The 19,830-nt window shown below is 48.4% G+C and overlaps 1 protein-coding gene across 1 annotated transcript; it reads left to right on the top strand.

The window, feature by feature from the left end:
* The first annotated feature begins 52 nt into the window (after window positions 1–52).
* Window positions 53–18,466, top strand: MRPL37 (mitochondrial ribosomal protein L37). The gene is made up of 7 exons (XM_019018960.4): window positions 53–506; window positions 4,934–5,117; window positions 5,211–5,326; window positions 10,018–10,203; window positions 12,578–12,735; window positions 16,221–16,424; window positions 18,260–18,466. Exons 1-7 carry the CDS (start codon window positions 161–163, stop codon window positions 18,335–18,337), a joined length of 1,272 nt encoding a protein of 423 aa, XP_018874505.3. The 5' UTR covers window positions 53–160; the 3' UTR covers window positions 18,338–18,466.
* Window positions 18,467–19,830: the final 1,364 nt, after the last annotated feature.

Below are 19,830 nucleotides of genomic sequence, written 5' to 3'. Positions count from 1 at the left end.
TGGGGGCCGGTGCAAGACAAGAATATCCTGACTGTGATTGGTTGAGTTGGCTGCCATTCCCAAAACGAGCTTTGGCGCCCGGTCTCATTCGTTCCCAGCAGGCCCTGCGCGCGGCAACATGGCGGGGTCCAGGTGGAGGTCTTGAGGCTATCAGATCGGTATGGCATTGGCGTCCGGGCCCGCAAGGCGGGCGCTAGCTGGCTCCGGGCAGCTCGGCCTTGGGGGCTTCGGGGCCCCGAGACGCGGGGCGTATGAGTGGGGCGTGCGCTCCACGCGGAAGCCGGAGCCTCCTCCCCTGGATAGGGTGTACGAGATCCCTGGACTGGAGCCCATCACCTTTGCGGGGAAGATGCACTTCGTGCCCTGGCTGGCGCGGCCGATCTTTCCGCCCTGGGACCGCGGCTACAAAGACCCAAGGTTCTACCGCTCGCCCCCTCTTCACGAGCATCCGCTGTACAAAGACCAGGCCTGCTATATCTTTCACCACCGTTGCCGCCTTCTCGAGGGTGAGGCCCCAGGACGGGCGGCAAGGGACCGTGTTCCTCTAACCAGCACCGACCCCGACCCTCTGTGGCTTTGGGCAAGACATTGAAACTCTGTGGGTCTTGGTTTCTTCGTCTGCGAAATGGGGCCGTAGTGATTCCCGTCTTCTGAGGGTTGTTAGAATTGAGTTGTAAGGAGCTGGGCCTCTGTGCAGGAGTAATAGAGAGTTTGCGTGTCAGCGTGAAAAGAGCTGCTTTCTAGGCCTAGCCCTGGCTCTCTCTCTTTGACTTTGGGCAAATGGCTGGCCATCCTGGGCCTCTATTTCCTGGGAAGTGAATGGTTTTGACTGGACAGTCCACATTGACCTTTCCAGGTCTGACATTCTGGAGATTAACTGTATATTTTAAAAGTAGCTGGAGAGAGTTTATAGTGGAGACAGCAGGATGTTTAATCTCCAGGCCTGTCACCTCTTAAGCCCATGTCTACTCCTCTGTCACTCTCACTAGGGACAGATCAAAATGACTTTGCCAAAACCAGCCTGTCTATCTAGAACAGTACCAGAAATTATTTTCCAGAGTCCATGGAGAAGCTTGTTTATCCCTTTTCCCATTCTTCCATCTTCCTCAAATCAGGATAGGGATGGGGCAGGTCTTGAAAACAGAATGGTTGAGGTAAGTGGAAACAGTATTTTCCAAGGAGTGATTAGGGGGAAAAAAAAAGGCAAATCTGGCAAGATTGGGGGACTAAGCCAGAGAATAAATCCTAGGTTTGAGAAAACTTAAGTCAATTGGCCAGCCTCTTAAGCTTCTCAATTCCATTCCTGAAAGCTGATTTTCAAGCCTTTAAACACTTCCAGTGTCCTTACAAGGTAGTGGGAAGGATCTCACAAGACTTGGCATCCTTGAGTGACCCTGGTAACAATACCAAGTGGATGAATGCATTAGCAGTATTTTAGACGTTAAGATTACATTCGTTTGCCTAGGCTGAAAATGTATTGTGTATCCTATGTTTTTGCTGCTCACAGAGAGGTTCTGTAGGCTGTAATAAAACTCTGCAGGATACAGGGCTAGAGAAGCCATTTGGGGTAATGGAGAGAGGTGATGTTCTTTAGGGTGGACATACTCAGATTCTCCTCCTAGCCTTGTCACTTACAAGGTATGTGAGTTGGAGCAAATTCCTTAGTCTCTGAGTTTCATTTTTCATTTTATAAAATCCCATCTAACTTGCAGGTAAAGCTCCTGGCACAGGGTAGATGGTGACTTTCAGTAAATGGCAGCTCTAATTATCACCTATTTTTCATATGCAAATAAAACATAAAGTCTTAATATTTTATCTATTGTCAAGTTTAAGGAACAGTGGCGGTGTCAGAACTAAAACTTAGTTTATCTGACTCCCAGTCCAGGGCTCTTTCTGCTGCACCACAAAATCCAGAAGTTACTTTTTTTTTTTTTTTTTGAGACAGCATCTTGCTGTGTTGCCCAGGCCAGAGTACAGTGGCATGATCGTGCCTCACTGCAGCCTTGACCACCAAAGTTCAAGTGATCTCCCACCTCAGCTTCCTGAGTAGCTGGGACCACAGGCGCATGGCACCACTCCCGGCTAGTTTTTAATTATTTGTGAAGAGGAGGTCTCACCATGTTGCGCAGGCTGGTCTCAAAATCCTGGACTCAAGTGATCCTCCTGCCTCGGCCTCCCAAAGTGCTGGGATTATAGGTGTGAGCCACTGCCCCTGCCCAAAAGTTACATTTCTAAACATTTATATTCATATTTCTGGTGTGATGTCTTATGGATCTTAAAGTGAAAAGTCTTATTGTACTTATTGCCTTTCATTTGTTACCACAAGAGAAATTGCCTGAGGGTGTCTCCCCCAAAGTATCTTAAGCTCCCTTCCATCCCAGACATGGTCTCTTTCCTTCCTTCCTTTCTCTCTGTCTAGCTCTCTTTCTTTTTTTTTCTTTCGACAGAATCTTGCTCTGACACTCAGGCTAGAGTGCAGTGGCACAATCTCACTGCAACCTCTACCTCCCAGGCCTAATCTATCCTTCCACCTAAGCCTCCTAAGTAGCTGGGATTACAGGCACATGCTATCATGCCTGGCTAATTTTTTGTATTTCTTTTGTAGAGATGGGGTTACACCACGTTGGCCAGGCTGGTCTCAAAGCAATCTACCTACTTCAGCCTCCCAGAGTGCTGAGGTTATAGGTATGAGCCACTGTGTCTGGCCCAGACACAATTTTCAAATGAAGATATGACCTTGAGTCAGAGAAGTGTTCTTCCAGCTGAGATGGGTGGTCTGCCAACCAAGGCAGCCAGCAGCCTTCTGTTAATTTTTGGGCATGATCATTGAGAAGAATATAGTATTGACTTTTCATTTGAAAATAGAGGACTGGTGTGTTTACTTGATCCAGAACTTAGATACCTAGGTCTATGCATGTTCCTCCCTTACAGAAGCCAAATTTGGGGAAAGTGAAGCTAGGGAGGTCTTTGCCTGGCACCACAGCCCATCCCACCGAGAGTAGCTAAGTTTCTTTAATGTTTAAAGACTGTCAGGCTAAACTGAATCTATTTTAGTTTGCATATACACCATCTTTTATTTATTTATTTATTTTAGAGACAGGGTCTCACTCTGTCACCCAGGCTGCAGTGCAATGGTGTGATCACAGCTCACTGCAGCCTTGACCTCCTGGGCTCAAGTCATCCTCCCACCTCCTGAGTTACTGGGATTATAGGCATGAGCCACTGGGCCTGGCTACGTATACGCCATCTTTTCATGCAAAGTATTTTGGGCAGCTTATTTATAACACAACCAGATTAAATTAAAAAACAGGCGAGGGGATCAGTACAAAGGAAAAATAAAACAGATAATACAACAAAAATTCATTATGTGAGGTTCTACTTCATTTACTTTTTTTTTTTTTTTTTTTTTTTTGAGGAGTCTTGCTCTGTTGCCCTAACTGGAGTGCAGTGGCGTGATCTTGGCTTACTGTAGCCTCTGCCTCCCAGGTTCAAGTGATTCTCCTGCCTCAGCCTCCCAGGTAGCTGGGACTACAGGCAAGCGCCACCACACCCAGCTAATTTTTTTGTATTTTTAGTAGAGACGGGGTTTTACCATGTTGGCCAGGCTGGTCTCAAACTCCTGACCGCAAGTGATCTGCCCACCTCAGCCTCCCAAAGTGCTGGGATTACAGGCGTGAGCCACCGTGCCCGGCCTAAGGTTCTGCATTCTAAAGGGAAGCCCCAAACCTGGCCCTGAGCTTGCTAGCAGTCAACAAATGGTACATAGCTAGGGTCAGCTAACTAGGTCAGCTGCTTGTTTTTATAAATGAAGTTTCATTGGAACAAAACCATGCACACTTGTTAATTATTGCCTATTGCTGCTTTTGTGCTCTAGCAGAGTTGAGTAGTTGTGAGAAAGACTGTGGCCCAGAAGCTGAAAATATTTACTTTTTGGCCCTTTGGGAAAATGTTTGTTGACCTCTGGTATACAGAAAAATATTTTCAGTTACACAGTTTACCATGTCTATAAGACAAAACAAGCCAGGCACAGTGGCTAATGCCTATAATCCCAGCACTTTGGGAGGCCTAGGCAGGCAGATTACTTCAGGTCAGGAGTTCGAGACCAGCGTGGACAACATGGTGAAACCCTGTCTCTACTAAATATACAAAAATTAGTTGGGTGCTGTGGTTTATGCTTGTAATCCAGCTACTTGAGAAGCTGAGGCAGGAGAATCGCTTGAACCTGGGAGGCGGAGGTTGTGGTGAGCCGAGATCATGCTGCTCAGTCATCATGTCGCCCAGTCAGCCTGGGCGACAGAGCGAGACTTCGTCTCAAAAAAAAAAAAAGACAAAACAGTTCTGTATCCAGGAAAAGCCCAACCTTTCTATACTAAGGCCAGAGAGGTTCAGCTCCTTAAAATATTCATGAAAATCCGAAAGTTATTCCCAGTTATTTCCAAAGGTTCCTTTCCCTTGAGAAGGCAGCATGGGCTTATGCCTAGACCCACACCTAATAAATGATGTATATTTGGTAGACATAGGCTATATTTGGTAGTTAGGGCTGGGGTGTGGGTTATTAGAAAGGATCTTGAATGAAAGGTTGGCATCCATCAATTTAGTACCATAGCCTAGGGTCTATCCCCTGCTTGCAGCATTCAGCCATATTATCTCAGCTGTCTTAGCCACTGTGTGAATTCCTCTAGTGGCAGGCGCTCACCACCTCAGTCACCTATTAACCATACTGAAGTAGGTGGTCATTCCTGAAGGTGAGTTGAAATCTGACTTTCTTAGCTTCTGCTCTTCACTTTTGGTTCTATCCCCTCAGGTGTCACAGAACAAATCCAGTTTCTCACTTGAGGCAGACTTTTTACTAAGATGCTACCTGGCAGATGTAAGCATCTCTTCCTGAATCCTTTTCTTTCTTTCTTTCTTTTTGTGGCTGATTACCTCAAAGGTGTAAAGCAGGCCCTCTGGCTCACCAAGACCAAGTTAATAGAAGGCCTTCCTGAGAAAGTGCTTAGCCTTGTTGATGATCCAAGGAACCACATAGAGAACCAAGACGAGCGCGTTCTGAATGTGATCTCTCACGCCCGTCTCTGGCAGACCACTGAGGAAATCCCCAAGAGAGAGACCTACTGGTAAGTTCCCCCAAGTAAAGAAGATTTCCTACTAATGGATCTTCGAGTCGACCTGTTGCTTTAAGTCCCCAAATGTCTCTTTTTGTCTTCAAGCCCGGTCATCGTGGACAACCTAATACAGCTGTGTAAATCTCAGATTCTCAAGCATCCTTCTCTGGCCAGGAGGATCTGTGTCCAAAACTCCACGTTTTCTGCTACCTGGAACCGAGGTTGGTCATCTTGTACACCAGAAAGCCTTGGTCTGTTTTTTTTTGCCTTTCTACTCTTAACCCCACCACCAGCTCCCATCCCCCTGCCCCCAAATACCGATCCTTACTCCCATCATTCGTGGTCTCGTTTTGTAGGCTCAGACACACCCTCAGTATCATTAGCCATAGCCCAACATTTTTGTTTTTAATCACTTTCTAAGATGTTAATTCAACCATTAACAGTCAGCCATATCTATTGAGTGCTTAGGATGTGCTTGGGAAGTGCCTAAATGTTGAAGGTAAGGAAATTTATAATAGAGCACATGTAGCCTCCGCCCTCACAATGCTCATATTCTATTGCAATAGTCTTCTTACCTCACTTACACCTCTCTAGTCTTCCAAATCCATTTTCATCATGGCCTGCTAGAGTGATCTTTCTAAAGTGCAAGTCTTTATGTCCCTGCCCTGTTTCAGATCCTTCACTGTCTCCTAGTAGTGTAAACCGTTTATTGTGGGTTACCAGCCCTCATGATTTGGTCGCCACTTAGTCTTTCTAGTCTTATCTCCTGCTTTACTGCCCCCCACCCCATCCCTAAATTAGCCACTTTCAGCTTTTTAGCATCAAGCTTTCACACTAGGTGCCTTTGCACATGCTGTGCATTCTGTCTGGAGTACTCTTTTTTGTTTGTTTGATTTTTATTTTTATTTGTTTATTTATTTATTTACTTATTTTATTTATTTATTTTTTTGAGACGGAGTCTCGCTCTGTCACCCAGGCTGGAGTGCAGTGGTGCAATCTCGGCTCACTGCAAGCTCCGCCTCCCAGGTTCACGCCATTCTTCTGCCTCAGCCTCCCGAGTAGCTGGGACTACAGGCGCCTGCCACCACGCCTGGCTAATTTTTTGTATTTTTAGTAGAGACAGGGTTTCACCATGTTAGCCAGGATGGTCTCGATCTCCTGACCTCCTGATCCGCCTGCCTCGGCCTCCCAAAGTGCTGGGATTACAGGTGTGAGCCACCACGCCCGGCCTGTTTATTTTTTGAGACAGAGTCTTGCTGTGTCGCTCAGGCTGGAGTACAGTGGTGCAATCTCAGCTCACTGCAACCTCTGCCTCCCGGGTTCAAGCAATTCTTGTGCTTCAGTCTCCTGAGTAACTGGGATTATAGGCATATGCCACCACACCCAGCTAATTTTTGTATTTTTATTGGAGATGGGGTTTCACCATGTTGGCCAGGCTGGTCTCGAACTCCTGGCCTCAAGTGATCTGCCCATCTTGGCCTCCTAAAGTGCTGGGATTACAGACATGAGCCACTGCTCCCGGCCTAGAATACTCTTTTCTGCTTTCTTTTCTTTTCTTTTTTTTTGTTTTTCCAGATGGAGTTTCGCTCTTGTTGCCTGGGCTGGAGTGCAATGGTGTCAGCTCACTGCAACCTCCGCATCCTGGGTTCAAGTGATTCTCCTGTCTCAGCCTCTCAAGTAGCTGGGATTACAAGTACCCGCCACCACGCCCAGCTAATTTGTGTGTGTGTGTGTGTATTTTTAGTAGAGACGGGGTTTCACTATTTTGGCCGGGCTGGTCTTGAACTCCTGACCTCAGGCAATCCACCCGCCTTGGCCTTCCAAACTGCGGGAATACAGGCGTGAGCCACCGTGCTTGGCCGGCTGCTTTCTTCATTTAACTAAATTCTCCTTATCTGCAAGACTTCACTCAAGCCCCCTTTCTCTGTGAATCCAGGCTGGGGTATCTTTTCCTCCTCTGTGTTCTTTATGCCCATTCTGCCATCATAGCACAGATTACACTGTATTGTCAGTATCTACTGTCGGTTCTGTCTACCCCACTCAACTGAACTCCTGATGGCTGGGACCATATCTTACTCACATTGTCCACAGTGTCTAACAGTTCATGGTACACAGTAGGTGCTGACTGAAGGGATGTGTAAATGCATATACCTACTGTTGGTGTTTCAGGCAGGGATGTTCAGAGAACACAGGTATTCTAACTGGTGGAATCCTGGAGCAGGAAAACCAGCTACGGAATGATCTGGGATTTCAGGACATCTGCTTGGTCAGGATTTGTGTATAGACTTCCTGGCAATGAGTCAGCTTTGCAGAGGTAATGACACCACTAAGGAAATTAGTGAACCTCATTAATAGAGGAGTACTTGGCCCATCATCAAGTATTACCTCTAATTAAACTACCCCATTTGGAGCTGTCACTGGAGGAGGGATATGGAGGGAATTGAATCAGAAACCACACAAGAGTGGTCTGTGGGGAGAATGGAAAACCCAAGGTTAAGAGAGGTCCATGCACATTTATTTTTCTTGCATATTATATGTGAGGAAACAGGAAATACTTTAGAAAACTATTCTTGAGGTGTGACAGATCAGAGTTTATCCACCCACAGATGTAGTATCCCTTTCTTACCTATCCAGTAAGGGAGGCCACATGCTAATTAATGACAGTGCTGTTGACCAAACCAATTCTTAGACGTACAAGAATACCGGCCTTGATCCATTACCATCACACTGTGGCTATTTCTGAAAACCCAAGCACCTTCTGAGAAAGATTTGCCTCCGTGGATACTCCTCAGGAGGCCATTCTCAAGGTGTTTTTCCAGGCACATTTTGTCTGGTGGTAGCATGTGACCTCCTGTGGGGACCTCTGTGAAGGGCATCTATGCATGTTCACAATGGCTGGCTTGCTGATGAGTCAGATGTGAGTTTGTTTTCCTCTTGCCACCTACGTCTGCATGTAGCATGTATGCTAATCCGACTTCAGTGAGGCTGTTTGACTGGCTAGGGTTTTCTCACTCTCAGTTGTTAAGGACAGTCTGGCCCCTTTCCTAAGTTTAAGAATCTCCTCTGCCTTGGCTGGGTGCGGTGGCTCATTCCTGTAATCCCAGCACTTTGGGAGGCCAAGGTGGGTGGATCACGAGGTCAGGAGATCAAGACCATCCTGGCTATCACGGTGAAACCCCGTCTCTACTAAAAATACAAAAACAAAAAAATTAGCCGGGCATGGTGGTGGGCACCCATAGTCCTAGTTACTCGGGAGGCTGAGGCAGGAGAATGGCGTGAACCCGGGAGGCGGAGCTTGCAGTGAGCTGAGATTGCGCCACTGCACTCCAGCCTGGGCAACAGAGCAAGACTCCGTCTCAAAAAAAAAAAAAAAAAAAGAATCTCCTCTAACTCTAGTCTCAGTGCTCCTCTCTCTCTCCATCACTCCTTCCCTGCTGTATCCTACTCTAGTCACCTGGATTTCTCTCCTTAAATTCTGCCACGGAGTTGCCTGCACCTGTGCCTTTGCACATTATTCCTCCTTAACTAGAGTGCTTTTCCCCCTTTCTTTGCCTGGCAAGCTCTTACCCAGTGGTTTTCAACTAGGGACAGTTTTTCCCTCTGGAGGACATTTGGCAGTGTGTGGAGACATCTTTGACATGATGTGGACGGCGTGTGGGGAGATGGGATGGGGAGGGAGTTAAAATGGCGTCTAGTAAGTAGAAGCCAGGATGCTGCTAAACATCCCACAGTACACAGGACATTCCCTCCCCCCACTCCGCCAAAGAGTTATCTGATCCAAATGTGAATAGTGCTGCAGTTGAGAATCTCTGCTCTTATCCATCCTTCCAGATGTCATTTTAAGGCATTGCTTCTTTCAGGGAACTTCCCATTCCCAGAGAAGTTCAGTTTTCCTCACCTGTACAATTTTTGAATATGTTTCATCCTTTTCACTGTAGCACTCACTACCTGGTGGGCTCCTTGAGAGGAGAGAGTAACTCTCACACATCTCTGGTTCCCCAGGTTACAGCAGGTGCTCAGGAAGATCTGGATGGGGCAGGCTTCGCTCCCCAGAGACCATCAGCCCTCAGGGTTTACTAGGAAGGGAACACAGGAAGAAGAGTGCCTTGCTTCATCCCCTCTTAAGGATCCCAGGATTAACATCCTAACTCAAAGTTTTGTGTTCTGTGATTAGGCTGATCTAGAAATGCTATAAATGACTTGAGGCACATGGGAGGATGAAGGCTTTAGACTTTGCAGAATTGAGAAAGTCTTTAAATTTTTTTTTTTTTTAAGTTTTTTGAGACAGTTTCACTCTGTTACCCAGGCTGGAGTGGAATAGCGTGATCTTGGCTCACTGCAACCTCTGCCTCCCAGGTTCAAGCGATTTTCGTGCTTCGGCCTCCCTAGTAGCTGGGATTATAGGCACGCACCACCACTCCCGGCTAATTTTTTTTTTTTTTTTTGAGACGGAGTCTCGCTCTGTCACCCAGGCTGGAGTGCAGTGCCATCATCTCAGCTCATTGCAAGCTCCGCCTCCCAGGTTCATGCCATTCACCCGCCTCAGCCTCCCGAGTAGCTGGGACTACAGGTGCCAGCCACCATACCCGGCTAATTTTTTGTATTTTTAGTAGAGACTGGGTTTCACCGCGTTAGCCAGGATGGTCTTGATATCCTGACCTCGTGATCCACCCGCCTCAGCCTCCCAAAGTGCTGGGATTACAGGCGTGAGCCACCGTGCCTGGCCAATTTTTTGTATTTTTTAGTAGAGATGGGGCTTTGTCATGTTGCCCAGGCTGACCTAGAACTCCTGGCTTCCAATGATCCACCTGCCTTGGCCTCCCAAAGTGCTGGGATTATAGGCATGAGCTACTGCACCCAGCTGCGAAAGCCTTTAGTACCAGGTTAGAGTAACCATTTTTCTCCCTTTTAGAGTCTCTTCTCCTTCAAGTCCGTGGTTCTGGTGGAGCCCGACTGAGCACTAAGGATCCTCTGCCCACCATCGCCTCCAGAGAGGAGGTTGAAGCTACTAAGAATCATGTTCTAGAGACCTTCTACCCCATATCACCCATCATCGATCTTCATGAATGCAATATTTATGATGTGAAAAATGACACAGGTAAGGATCAATGTCTTGGACTTTTAGGCAGTGTGGAGGAGAAGGACATGCTTTTTCTGGAGGGAAAAGATATACTAAGAACTTGCTAGGTGCTAGGCACCTCGTGTGTATTACCTATCTCCTAGGATCCATGTGGCAGCCCCATGAGACAAGTACTATTGTCTCCATTTCATAGGCAAAGAAACTGCAGCTCAGGGAAGTTAAGTGATTTGCTCAAAGACTACTTTACTTTTTACCTTGGAGAAGTAATTCTATTACATCAGAGTGGCTTGAGGGACTTTTTTTTTTCTTCAGCAAACTGTATCATTGGGCGTTTGAGGGGCTTTTCACCAAGGCTTTTTCTTTATTCATAGGTCCCATGAAAGGCACCCATTTTCTGTTTACCTTGTAAACTCTGGCCAACCCCCTTTAGGAACTGAGGAAGCCCCATAGACATTGAATGGGGCCATTAATCCAAACTCCATCAAGCAAGGGACCACCATGTACTCCGTCAGGCAAGACGTCACAAGGGAGTGAGACTAGGCTGGCCCCCACTTCCTGCCATCCACTGTGTCCTCATGAGCTGTAGCATCTTCCTCATAAACCCCTTCATTGTCATAGCCACAACCTAGGTCAACCTTTACTGTCCTTACCTAGCCTATTGCCACAGCCTCCCAGCTGGTCTGTCTGACCCCACACTATTTTCTCTCTGGTCCATCTAGTTCATAATTCCAGAGTAGCCTTTCCCCAACACCACTTTCATCCCATCTGTCTTCATGCCCACCTCCCCGTGGCCTGTTGGGTAAAGTTGGAACTCCTTTGCTCATCATGAAAGGGCCTTCACATCTGGTCTCTGCCCCATCCCCAGCCTCATCTTTGCCTCCTCCCCTGCCTGCCCTGTTTCTTGTGACTGTGCTAAATTCACCATGCCCTCTCTCACCTCCCTGCCTTGTCACTTCCTCTCCCTCTGCTGAAGCTCTTGGCCATTCTTCCCTTTTGGTCTTCAGCTTGCTAACTTGTCATCTTTCACAGTTCATCTTAGGAATCACTTTCTCTCAGAAATGCTTTGGGATCTTCCAGTCTCGTCAGGGTCCTTCCGGCTGTCCTCCCACAGCCCCTGACTTACCTCACATCTTGACATGTCCCTCCATACAGATATGGTCAGTTTTCCTGTCTGTCTCCCCTCTAAACTGTGAGCTCCTCAAAGGCAGTGGCAGGCTCTGCTTGGCCTCCATTCCTGGTACCTGTCTTACAGCTTGGCACAGAGTGAGTTCTAGATATTTACCTGTGCCGAATACCTGAGCAGGCTGAAGGACCAAACATGCAGGAGAGCCATGCCTCCTCCAGGCTTTTCAGAGCCTACATTATTTTCCCAGCCTCTTTTTTTTTTTTTTTTCTTTCCCTGAGACAGGGTCTCAGTCTGTCACTCAGGCTGGAGTGAAGTAGCACAATTGTTGCTCACTGCAGCCTTGACCTCCCAGGCTCAAGCAATCCTCCCACCTCAGCCTCCTGAGTAGCCGGGACCACAGGCATGTGCTACCACACCTGGCTAATTTTCGTATTCTTTTTAGAGATAGGGTCTTATTATGTTTCCTAGGCTGGTCTAAAACTCCTGGGCCCAAGCGATCTGCTTGCCTCAGCCTCCCAAAGTGCTGGGATTACCGGCATGAGCCACCGTGGCCAGCCTTCCCAACCTTTCTTTCTTTCTTCTTTTCACCTATGTTCAGTGATCCAGATCACTTATTCTAGAAGTTCCCAGCTTACCAAGAGTTACTCGTAGCCATGCGAGAGAAGAGAATCATGACTTGACAAGGTCATGGCTGAAACGAACAAGTGCTAAACTTTGATTCTCAGCACCAGTGTTGTGCGGGTCAGTTGTGAATGATGAGGCAAGTCATTTGTCACTAATATTAAAGTAGTAAATTTTGCAAATGACTTGCTTTCTTTTGAATAATTACCACAGATTTCAAGTTCTCCTTCTCCTAACATCACTGTCATCTGTGTGCCAGAATGAGAGAGAAAGGTGTGGAGTTAGAGCTAGCTTGCAAGCAGCACCTATAACAGGTTGGCAGGCATTTTCTGTGAAGAGTCAAACAGTAAATATTTTAGGTGTTACAGGCCACATATGGTCTCTGTCACAGCTACCCAATAGTCATACGTAAATGAGTGAGTGTGGTTGTGCTCCAGAGAAAATGTTATTTACAAAAATAGGTAGCAGGTCAGATTTGGCCAGCAAGCTAAAGTTTGCCAGCCCCTGAGCTATAGTGATAGTATCCACCTTTGTTGAGTCTCTCTGTAGCACCTGTCCCTGGGCTAAGGCGAGGTGACTTTCCTGAGGCTTTGTGGCAGGCTGATGAATCCTTTCCACCCCTCCACATAATTATGTCTCTTGCAGGATTCCAGGAAGGCTATCCTTACCCCTATCCCCATACCCTGTACTTACTGGACAAAGCCAATTTACGACCACACCGCCTTCAACCAGATCAGTTGCGGGCCAAGATGATCCTGTTTGCTTTTGGCAGTGCCCTGGCTCAGGCCCGGCTCCTCTATGGGGTATGTATGTGGAGAAGACCACTGAGCTGCTTTATGTGGTGTTGGTCTCCTCCCTTAAGGTTACTACTCAGAGGAAGAAAAGGGATATAGGGGAACTGATTTCTTGACTGAAGAGTTTTAGGGAGGAGTACTTCAGCCCACCCTGTGAAGATGAGCCAACATCACTAGGGGGTGACTGCCTGTGCTTCACCTAAGTAGCTCACTTGATCACAGTAGCCCACATGTTTTTACTGAAGTCCCTACTTTCTAAGCTGTGCCATAGAATTACAGGGAGGCCATGCAGCTTATCAGCATTACACAGCACTAAGTGGTGGAGATAGGACTGCAGCTAGGTCTGCCCCACTCTGAAGTCTTCAGTTGTTTGTGCTGCAGCATGCTGCCTCTGTTCTTGTAGTGGCAGAAGTGGAGCACAGGCAGGAGGAAGTGGAGCATAGAGATGGCCAAGCCCTGCCTGCAAACTCAGGATGGGTGCTGGGGACCCAAGATACTCGTTGGTGTTATCCCCTGATCCTAAGAGGAGGTTTCAGGGACCTAGATGGTATAGAATACAGACTAACTTGTCACGGAGAGCTGTCCCAAGATGGGGAAAGCCTGGCTCTGGGAGCAAAGGCCTCCAGGGAGGGGAGGGCTGTATGGGAGCCCTCAAGCAGGCCTGGGACACCAGATCCCTGGTTTGGGGTGTGTTGGGGGGTAGTTCATGAGAGCCACTGCTGGACTCCCAGGTCTTGGTTAGAGCCTGAGTGTTTTCTAGAGGGGGAATGAGGAAAAGTACTGTTTCCCATCTTATTTGGCCTAGGGGGAGTTGGAGAGCCATGGTTAGCCAAATGGATAGGGAGTGGAATGGGCCTTGCCCAGATTGAGCACCTGCTGCATACCACACATTTATTTAGGGTTTTTATTAAAAAAAAAAATCAGTGGTTCGTTCGTAAAATATAGTCTTGGATTAGCAGCAGAAGCATCATCTGGGAACTTGTTGAAAAGGCATACTCTCAGACCTACCCCAGACCTGCTGAATCAGAAACCCTGGGGTTGGGGCCCAGCTATCAGCATTTTAACAAGCCCCCCAGTTATGCTGCTACAAGCTCGAGTTTAAAAACCACTGAACTGGCCGGGCGCAGTGGCTCACGCCTGTAATCCCAGCAGTTTGGGAGGCCGAGGTAGGAGGATCACTTGAGGCCAGGAGTTCGAGACCAGCCTGGCCAACATGGCAAAACCCCATCTCTACTAAAAACACAAAGATTAGCTGGGTGTGATGGTACATACCTGTAATCCCAGCACTTTGGGAGGCCAAGGTGGGAGGATTACTTGAGGCCAGGAGTTCGAGACCAGCCTGGCCAACATGGCGAAACCCCATCTCTACTAAAAATACAAAGATTAGCTGGGTGTGGTGGCATGCACGTGTAATCCCAGCTACTCGGGAGGCTGAGGCATGAATGTTGCTTTAACCCAGGAGGCGGAGGCTGCAGTGAGCTGAGATTGCACCACTACACTCCAGCCTGGGTGAGAGAGTGAGACTCTGCCTCAAAGGAAAAAAAAAAAAAAAGAAAAAAGAAAAGGCAACCACTGAACTGAAATTTCAGAACACGGCATTATTTAATCCTTGTAGTTTTTTAACCCCATGTGGCAGATGCTATTAGCTTCATTTTACAGATGGTGAAACTGAGGCTCAGGGAGGCTAAGGAACTTGCCCAAGGATACACAGCTAAGAAATTAGTAGCTGTCAGATCTTTATATGACCTTCTTGTGTCTTTCCAATCCTAGGACAATTGTCTTTATTCCCATTCTCTGACTGTATACTTCCTGAAGGCTCCGAAAGATTAGGTAACTTGCCCAAGATCCCACAGCTAATGAGTGGGGAAGCAAAGCTTGGAACCATGATCTCTCCAGTTTTGAAGGATGTGCTACTCCCAACTCAGGCAGGAGAAGGAGGCAGAGATAGTCACAACCCTGGTCCCAGGCCTGCAGACTCGCTGTAGCCTCTGTGCCAGCTATTGCCATCAGAGTCTGGGTAGCAACGATACAACTAATTACCACCCAGTTGGGTAGGAGTGGAGGCCTCCTTCAGCCCCTCCAGGTACAAATTATTCCTGGGGATGTGAAGTTGAGCAATTATGGGAAGAGCCTCCATGTAAAAGGTAAAATTGCTGAGAAATTTATGTACTACCTGCAGTTTTATTGATCTGTAGAGGGAGATAAGAGTCAATACAGAATTCTCGGCTAACACTTACAGGTACTTTTCTTTTTATTTATTTTTCATGCAGCTAAGAACAGGTATTTCTAAGGCCAATAGCCCCAGTGTGGCCCACACTGAGGTCTGACATTAGGTATTCCTAATGCCAGATTCAGCCCCAGTGGGGTGAACACAGGCAGCATTTTTGAATCAAGGATGGCCTGCTTCATGGGGCCTGCCTGTTGGATCCTTGTTCAGTGAGTAGCAGTCACCAAACTGGATTGCTGCAAAGTCTCAGCAGGTCACCATATGATTTATCTCCCAAACTGGGACACCGTTGAGAATAATGAGGTGCCGCTATTAGATACACTGGGACACCAGGATTAAACCAGAACAACAGGGCTTTCAGTGACTTAATAGCATGGAGTCTGATCCCCATGGGTGACCTGGAGCAAATTATACCCCCTCTCTGAACCTCAGTTTCCTTATCTGTTAGTGGGAATATACCTCTAGATTTATGAGAGGTGACCTGATGTAAAACTGGCAAGATGCCTGGCACCTGAGAGGCCTTCAGTAAATGATTTTAGGTGTTACTACTATTACCAAGTGGCAGTAACTAGAAGAGATCAGTAGCAGGAGTTGACTGGTGAAATCCTGGCGCTGGCATGGCTGGAGTGGATACTCCAGAAACATGGCCCGTGCTGAGTTGCAGCGTCAGCATGAAGCCCAGTGAATGTGACTGCCAGGCCCTTAAAAGCAAGGCAGGGGCGTGGGGGAAGGGTGTGGTCTGGCATGAGCCTGTTTGGGTTCTACACCACCCATCTTCGTGACTTCCGGCAAGTCACTTTACCTAACCGAGTCTCAGTTTCCTCATCTGTCAAATGGAGTGAGAACTGAATGAGATTATATCTATCCGTTGACCCTCCGGATTCACATTTGATAGCTGATGTCACTGTGGTCCTCATCAAGTAACGCCAGGAGTTTGAGGGATTTCTGTCATTAACCCCCCAGCTGGCCTGCCTGAACTCTGGCTTGCCTGGAAATCGCCTCTCCGTGGCAGGAACTATTACTTTGATGTGCTCAAATAGAAGAGCAGGCACCCTGGGGCCATGAGGCACAGCCAGCCTGGGTGAAGGAAGGCCCGGCCCTGGACAGTGCCCTGAACTCCTCATTCTATTTTAATTGTCCCAAAGAGAAGCCATTCAGTGGACGTAGGTGGACGTTGTAAAGGGAAGAACTAGAAGCTGCCTGGGCCGTGCTGTTCCTTACACTCCACAGCTTCTGATTTGTTTTCCTTGTCCCCTTTTCCTCTCAGAATGATGCCAAGGTCTTGGAGCAGCCCGTGGTGGTGCAGAGCGTGGGCACGGATGGACGTGTCTTCCATTTCCTGGTGTTTCAACTGAATACCACAGACCTGGACTCTAACGAGGGTGTCAAGAATTTGGCCTGGGTGGACTCAGACCAGCTCCTCTATCAGCATTTTTGGTGTCTCCCAGTGATCAAAAAGAGAGTGGTTGTGGTAAGTTGAGCCATCTCCTGCCTGACCCAGGAGGGCCATGCCTCCTCCTACCTGGTGTGAGCCTCAGGTGGGATTGCCGGGGTGCTCTGTGAGGAGAGCCCTGGCCCTGGGGACTTCCCACCCGGTATCTCTGCCTGGAGGACTCCTTCAGTCCCGCCCCTACCTAAGGCCCTGCCCAGTGCTCCACTCCAGCTCCTGCTTCCCTTTGCACCCTCTAGCCAATCCAGCTCCTCGCAGCTCCCAGGGTGCTCTGCGGCTTCATTAGCTCTGGCCTTTGTAGGTGCTGCTCCTTTTGTCTGGGAGGCTTCTTGCCTTCTCCCCTCCCCATTACTGTTTGTCAGGCTGTCCTCTACTTGTCCTTCTAGGTTTAGCATAAGTGTTTCTTATTTTGGGAAACTTCTGACCACCACCGTCCCCATCCCAACCCTCACTTAAGTGCCTCAGGTGGGCTGCCCTGGCCTCCGTATTCCCCCATCACAGCACGATCACATTGCTGTGCACAGAACCTCTTCACATGTTTTTTTTCCTCCACCAAACAGAACTCCAAGCTCCTAGATCCTTGAGGGCAGGGTCTGGGGATGCATTCATTTTGTTTCATCCCACAGATACGGAGTTCCTCCTGTGGCACCATTGTGCTGCACCCCACTGCTCAGCTGACAGGGTCCAGGCCTGCTCTCTGTGTAGTGGGCACTAGCAGTATCTAAATAAATTCCTGATAGAGCATCAGGCAGTGATATGCACCCTGGAGAGACCTACAGCAGGGTCAGGGACTGTGAAAGTGGAGTAGGGGTACTGTCTGCTCTGGGACCAACTAGGTCCCACACAGGCCTGAATATGGGCTTGCTAAATGGAGTCGCTGAGCCTTTGAACATTCTCAGCAGGTCCGTTCTTGAACTGGTTCTCCAGCAGCTCTCAGTGCTGTTTCCACCTGAAATGCCTGCTGGGTCTGTGCCCTTTGCTTTGGCCCCAGACACCCTCAGTTCACCTGCATAGTCACACTAGCCACCTCCATGCTCTCTGCTCTTAGTCAGGTTTTCCCTCCTGACTCTGTGTCTTCAGGTTCTCTTCCCTCAGCCTCTCCCTTCCAGGATACTGACTCAGGGCTGGGCCTGTTGTGGTTTGGAGACAGCTTCTCCTCACCTCTGCAGCCTCATCTCCTGCCGCTCCACCCCTCAGCATTCGCCCTGGGCTCCAGCCCGATCTTGCCCTTCCTGCCTTCATTTCTACTTCTTCTATTGCATGTGCTGGGCTTTCTGAAGTCTCCTTCCTTTTCTTTTTCTTTCTGCCCCATTCTGCTCACCCTTCCATGTATAAATGTCGGCAAATCAGTCATTTCTTCCTGCTTTCTTCTTTTTCCTACTTCTGCAGTGGGGTCTGTCTCCTTTCATTTTCACTATTTGAACAGCTGACTGTAAGCTCCTTGAGGACAGGAACCAGAGTCAAGTTACTGCTGTGTCTGTTTCCAGCACAGGATATAGGCCCAGCAGAAAGCAAGCAGGTGCCCAATAAATGTGTGTGGAATGGGTGAGGGATGATTGTCCCTGGGATTAGAGAGGGCAGCAGCCCATTTCAACCATCATTCCTGGTGGTTGAAGTGAGAGGGCCTCAGGAGCAGAGCAGCGTCAACAGTTGTTTTGACTGAAGGGGGCTGGGAATGCTTCCTGTCCTCCCAGGGGCTACAGCCCCTCAATGCCCCTTCTTAGTCCGAGAGAGAGACGATGTCAGAAAAAGAAAGTTACTGTCCAGGCACTGAAGATTTACTTCAATCCAATCTTTGTTTTAATTGCTGCCGTTAAACCTAGTAGCAGGATCCTAATGAACTGTGTTCTTTCCAGGAACCTGTTGGGCCAGTTGGTTTCAAGCCAGAGACATTCAGAAAGTTTTTAGCTCTATATTTGCATGGTGCTGTGTGAGCGGAGGACCCCTCTGAATCCTGAAACCCCTCTTGCCTCTCTTCCACGGAAGAGGGTCTGGGCCCCGTGGAGCCTCAGTACCCGTTTGGCCTGCTGCTCTCGCTGACAATAAAGAGCCCTTGCGTTGCACTGAAGCCTGTGTTTGGTATGAGGGTGCCATCGGGAAGGGCGCCCACACAAGTCCAAGCCCTGGAGCCTGACCTGCCCCAGCTGAAGCCCAGCTCTGCCCTTGACCCATGTTGTGATCTTAGATAAGGATCTTCATCTGTCTCTTTCCATTTCTTCATCTGAAACCTGGGGCTAATGTGACTTACCTGGCGTTGAAGACTCTGGGTTATGTGTGTGTAGTGTCTGCCACATGGCAGATACGCTGATGGTCACTAGGTTCTTATGGCATTATTTAAATTGTGGACACATTCCACAATGACTGCAGAAAATCTCGCTAGCATATTTATTGTCGATTTCTCCCTCGTATCCTGGTTAATGGGGCAAGTACACCCCTGGTTCAGCTGGTCTCTGTCCAAATAATGTCAAGTCCTGATCTGTGCCAGACACTGCTGCCATGCCAAGCACCTGATACATAGCATATTTAATCTGCACACACCCCTTACAAGGTAAATGTCATTTCCATATTCAAGAAAAATATTGCATGCCTAGCATGTGCCATGCACTGTTCTGGGCCCTAAGAAGAAAACACGGATAATTTAAGGAATTTGCCCAAGGTCACCCACCTGGTGCTATAGGTCAGCTTCCCGAGGAAACACTTAGAGACTTTTATTTGGGGAGAACCTTTAGGACAGGAACCTGTGGAGAGCGAAAGCAGCAGCAGGTGGGGGTGGCGGGCCCAAGCTCAGTGTGGCTGCATCTGAGGCCTCACCCAGTTCATGGGCACTCTGGAGCCAGAGGCAAGGGAGTTGAGCCTTCTACAAACACCCCTGGCCTGGCACCAGCCATTGGATATGTGCTGCTTCCTGACAGCCGGTGGGACCTTGGGCGAGGTGGCTTTGTTGGTCTGTAATTCCTGCTGAGGGACTGCTGAGAGCAGTTAGTGTGGGAACTTCCAGCAGCTGGAGGAGCTCTCAGCTAGGCAGTGGCAAAGTGGCGTCCAGCCTGTGTCTCTGCCTCCCAGGCTTGGGCTCTTTCCACTTGAAAGCTTACTTTTTAGGCTTGAGGGATTAGCAGGAAAAGCAGCAAGGCACAGAGGACCATGGGGACAGGAAGTGACTGGAAGTGGGGAGGCCGGAGGCTTGGCTGGGGCTGGAGTGGCCAGCTTGGGAGGGGCCTGAAGACCAAGCACCTCACCTCCTAGGGCAGCTGATCTGGGGCTCCGGGTACTCTGAGCCCTGCTCCCCATTTTACTTTTTATTTTACAGACAGGAAACAATTATACATAAATGATAAAAGTTCAGAGTTCAGGGAAAGATAAGTCAACCCACCCAAGGTTGTCCCTAGCTGGTCCTTTTCTCTAAGGTTAACAGAGCTTCGGGTTTCTT

This window comes from Gorilla gorilla, chromosome 1 (genome assembly GCF_029281585.2).
Source record: "Gorilla gorilla gorilla isolate KB3781 chromosome 1, NHGRI_mGorGor1-v2.1_pri, whole genome shotgun sequence".
In the NCBI taxonomy this organism is placed as follows: Eukaryota; Metazoa; Chordata; class Mammalia; order Primates; family Hominidae; genus Gorilla; species Gorilla gorilla.
The sequence above is the reverse complement of the archived record's forward strand: the minus strand, read 5'-3'. Positions and strand labels throughout refer to the sequence as shown.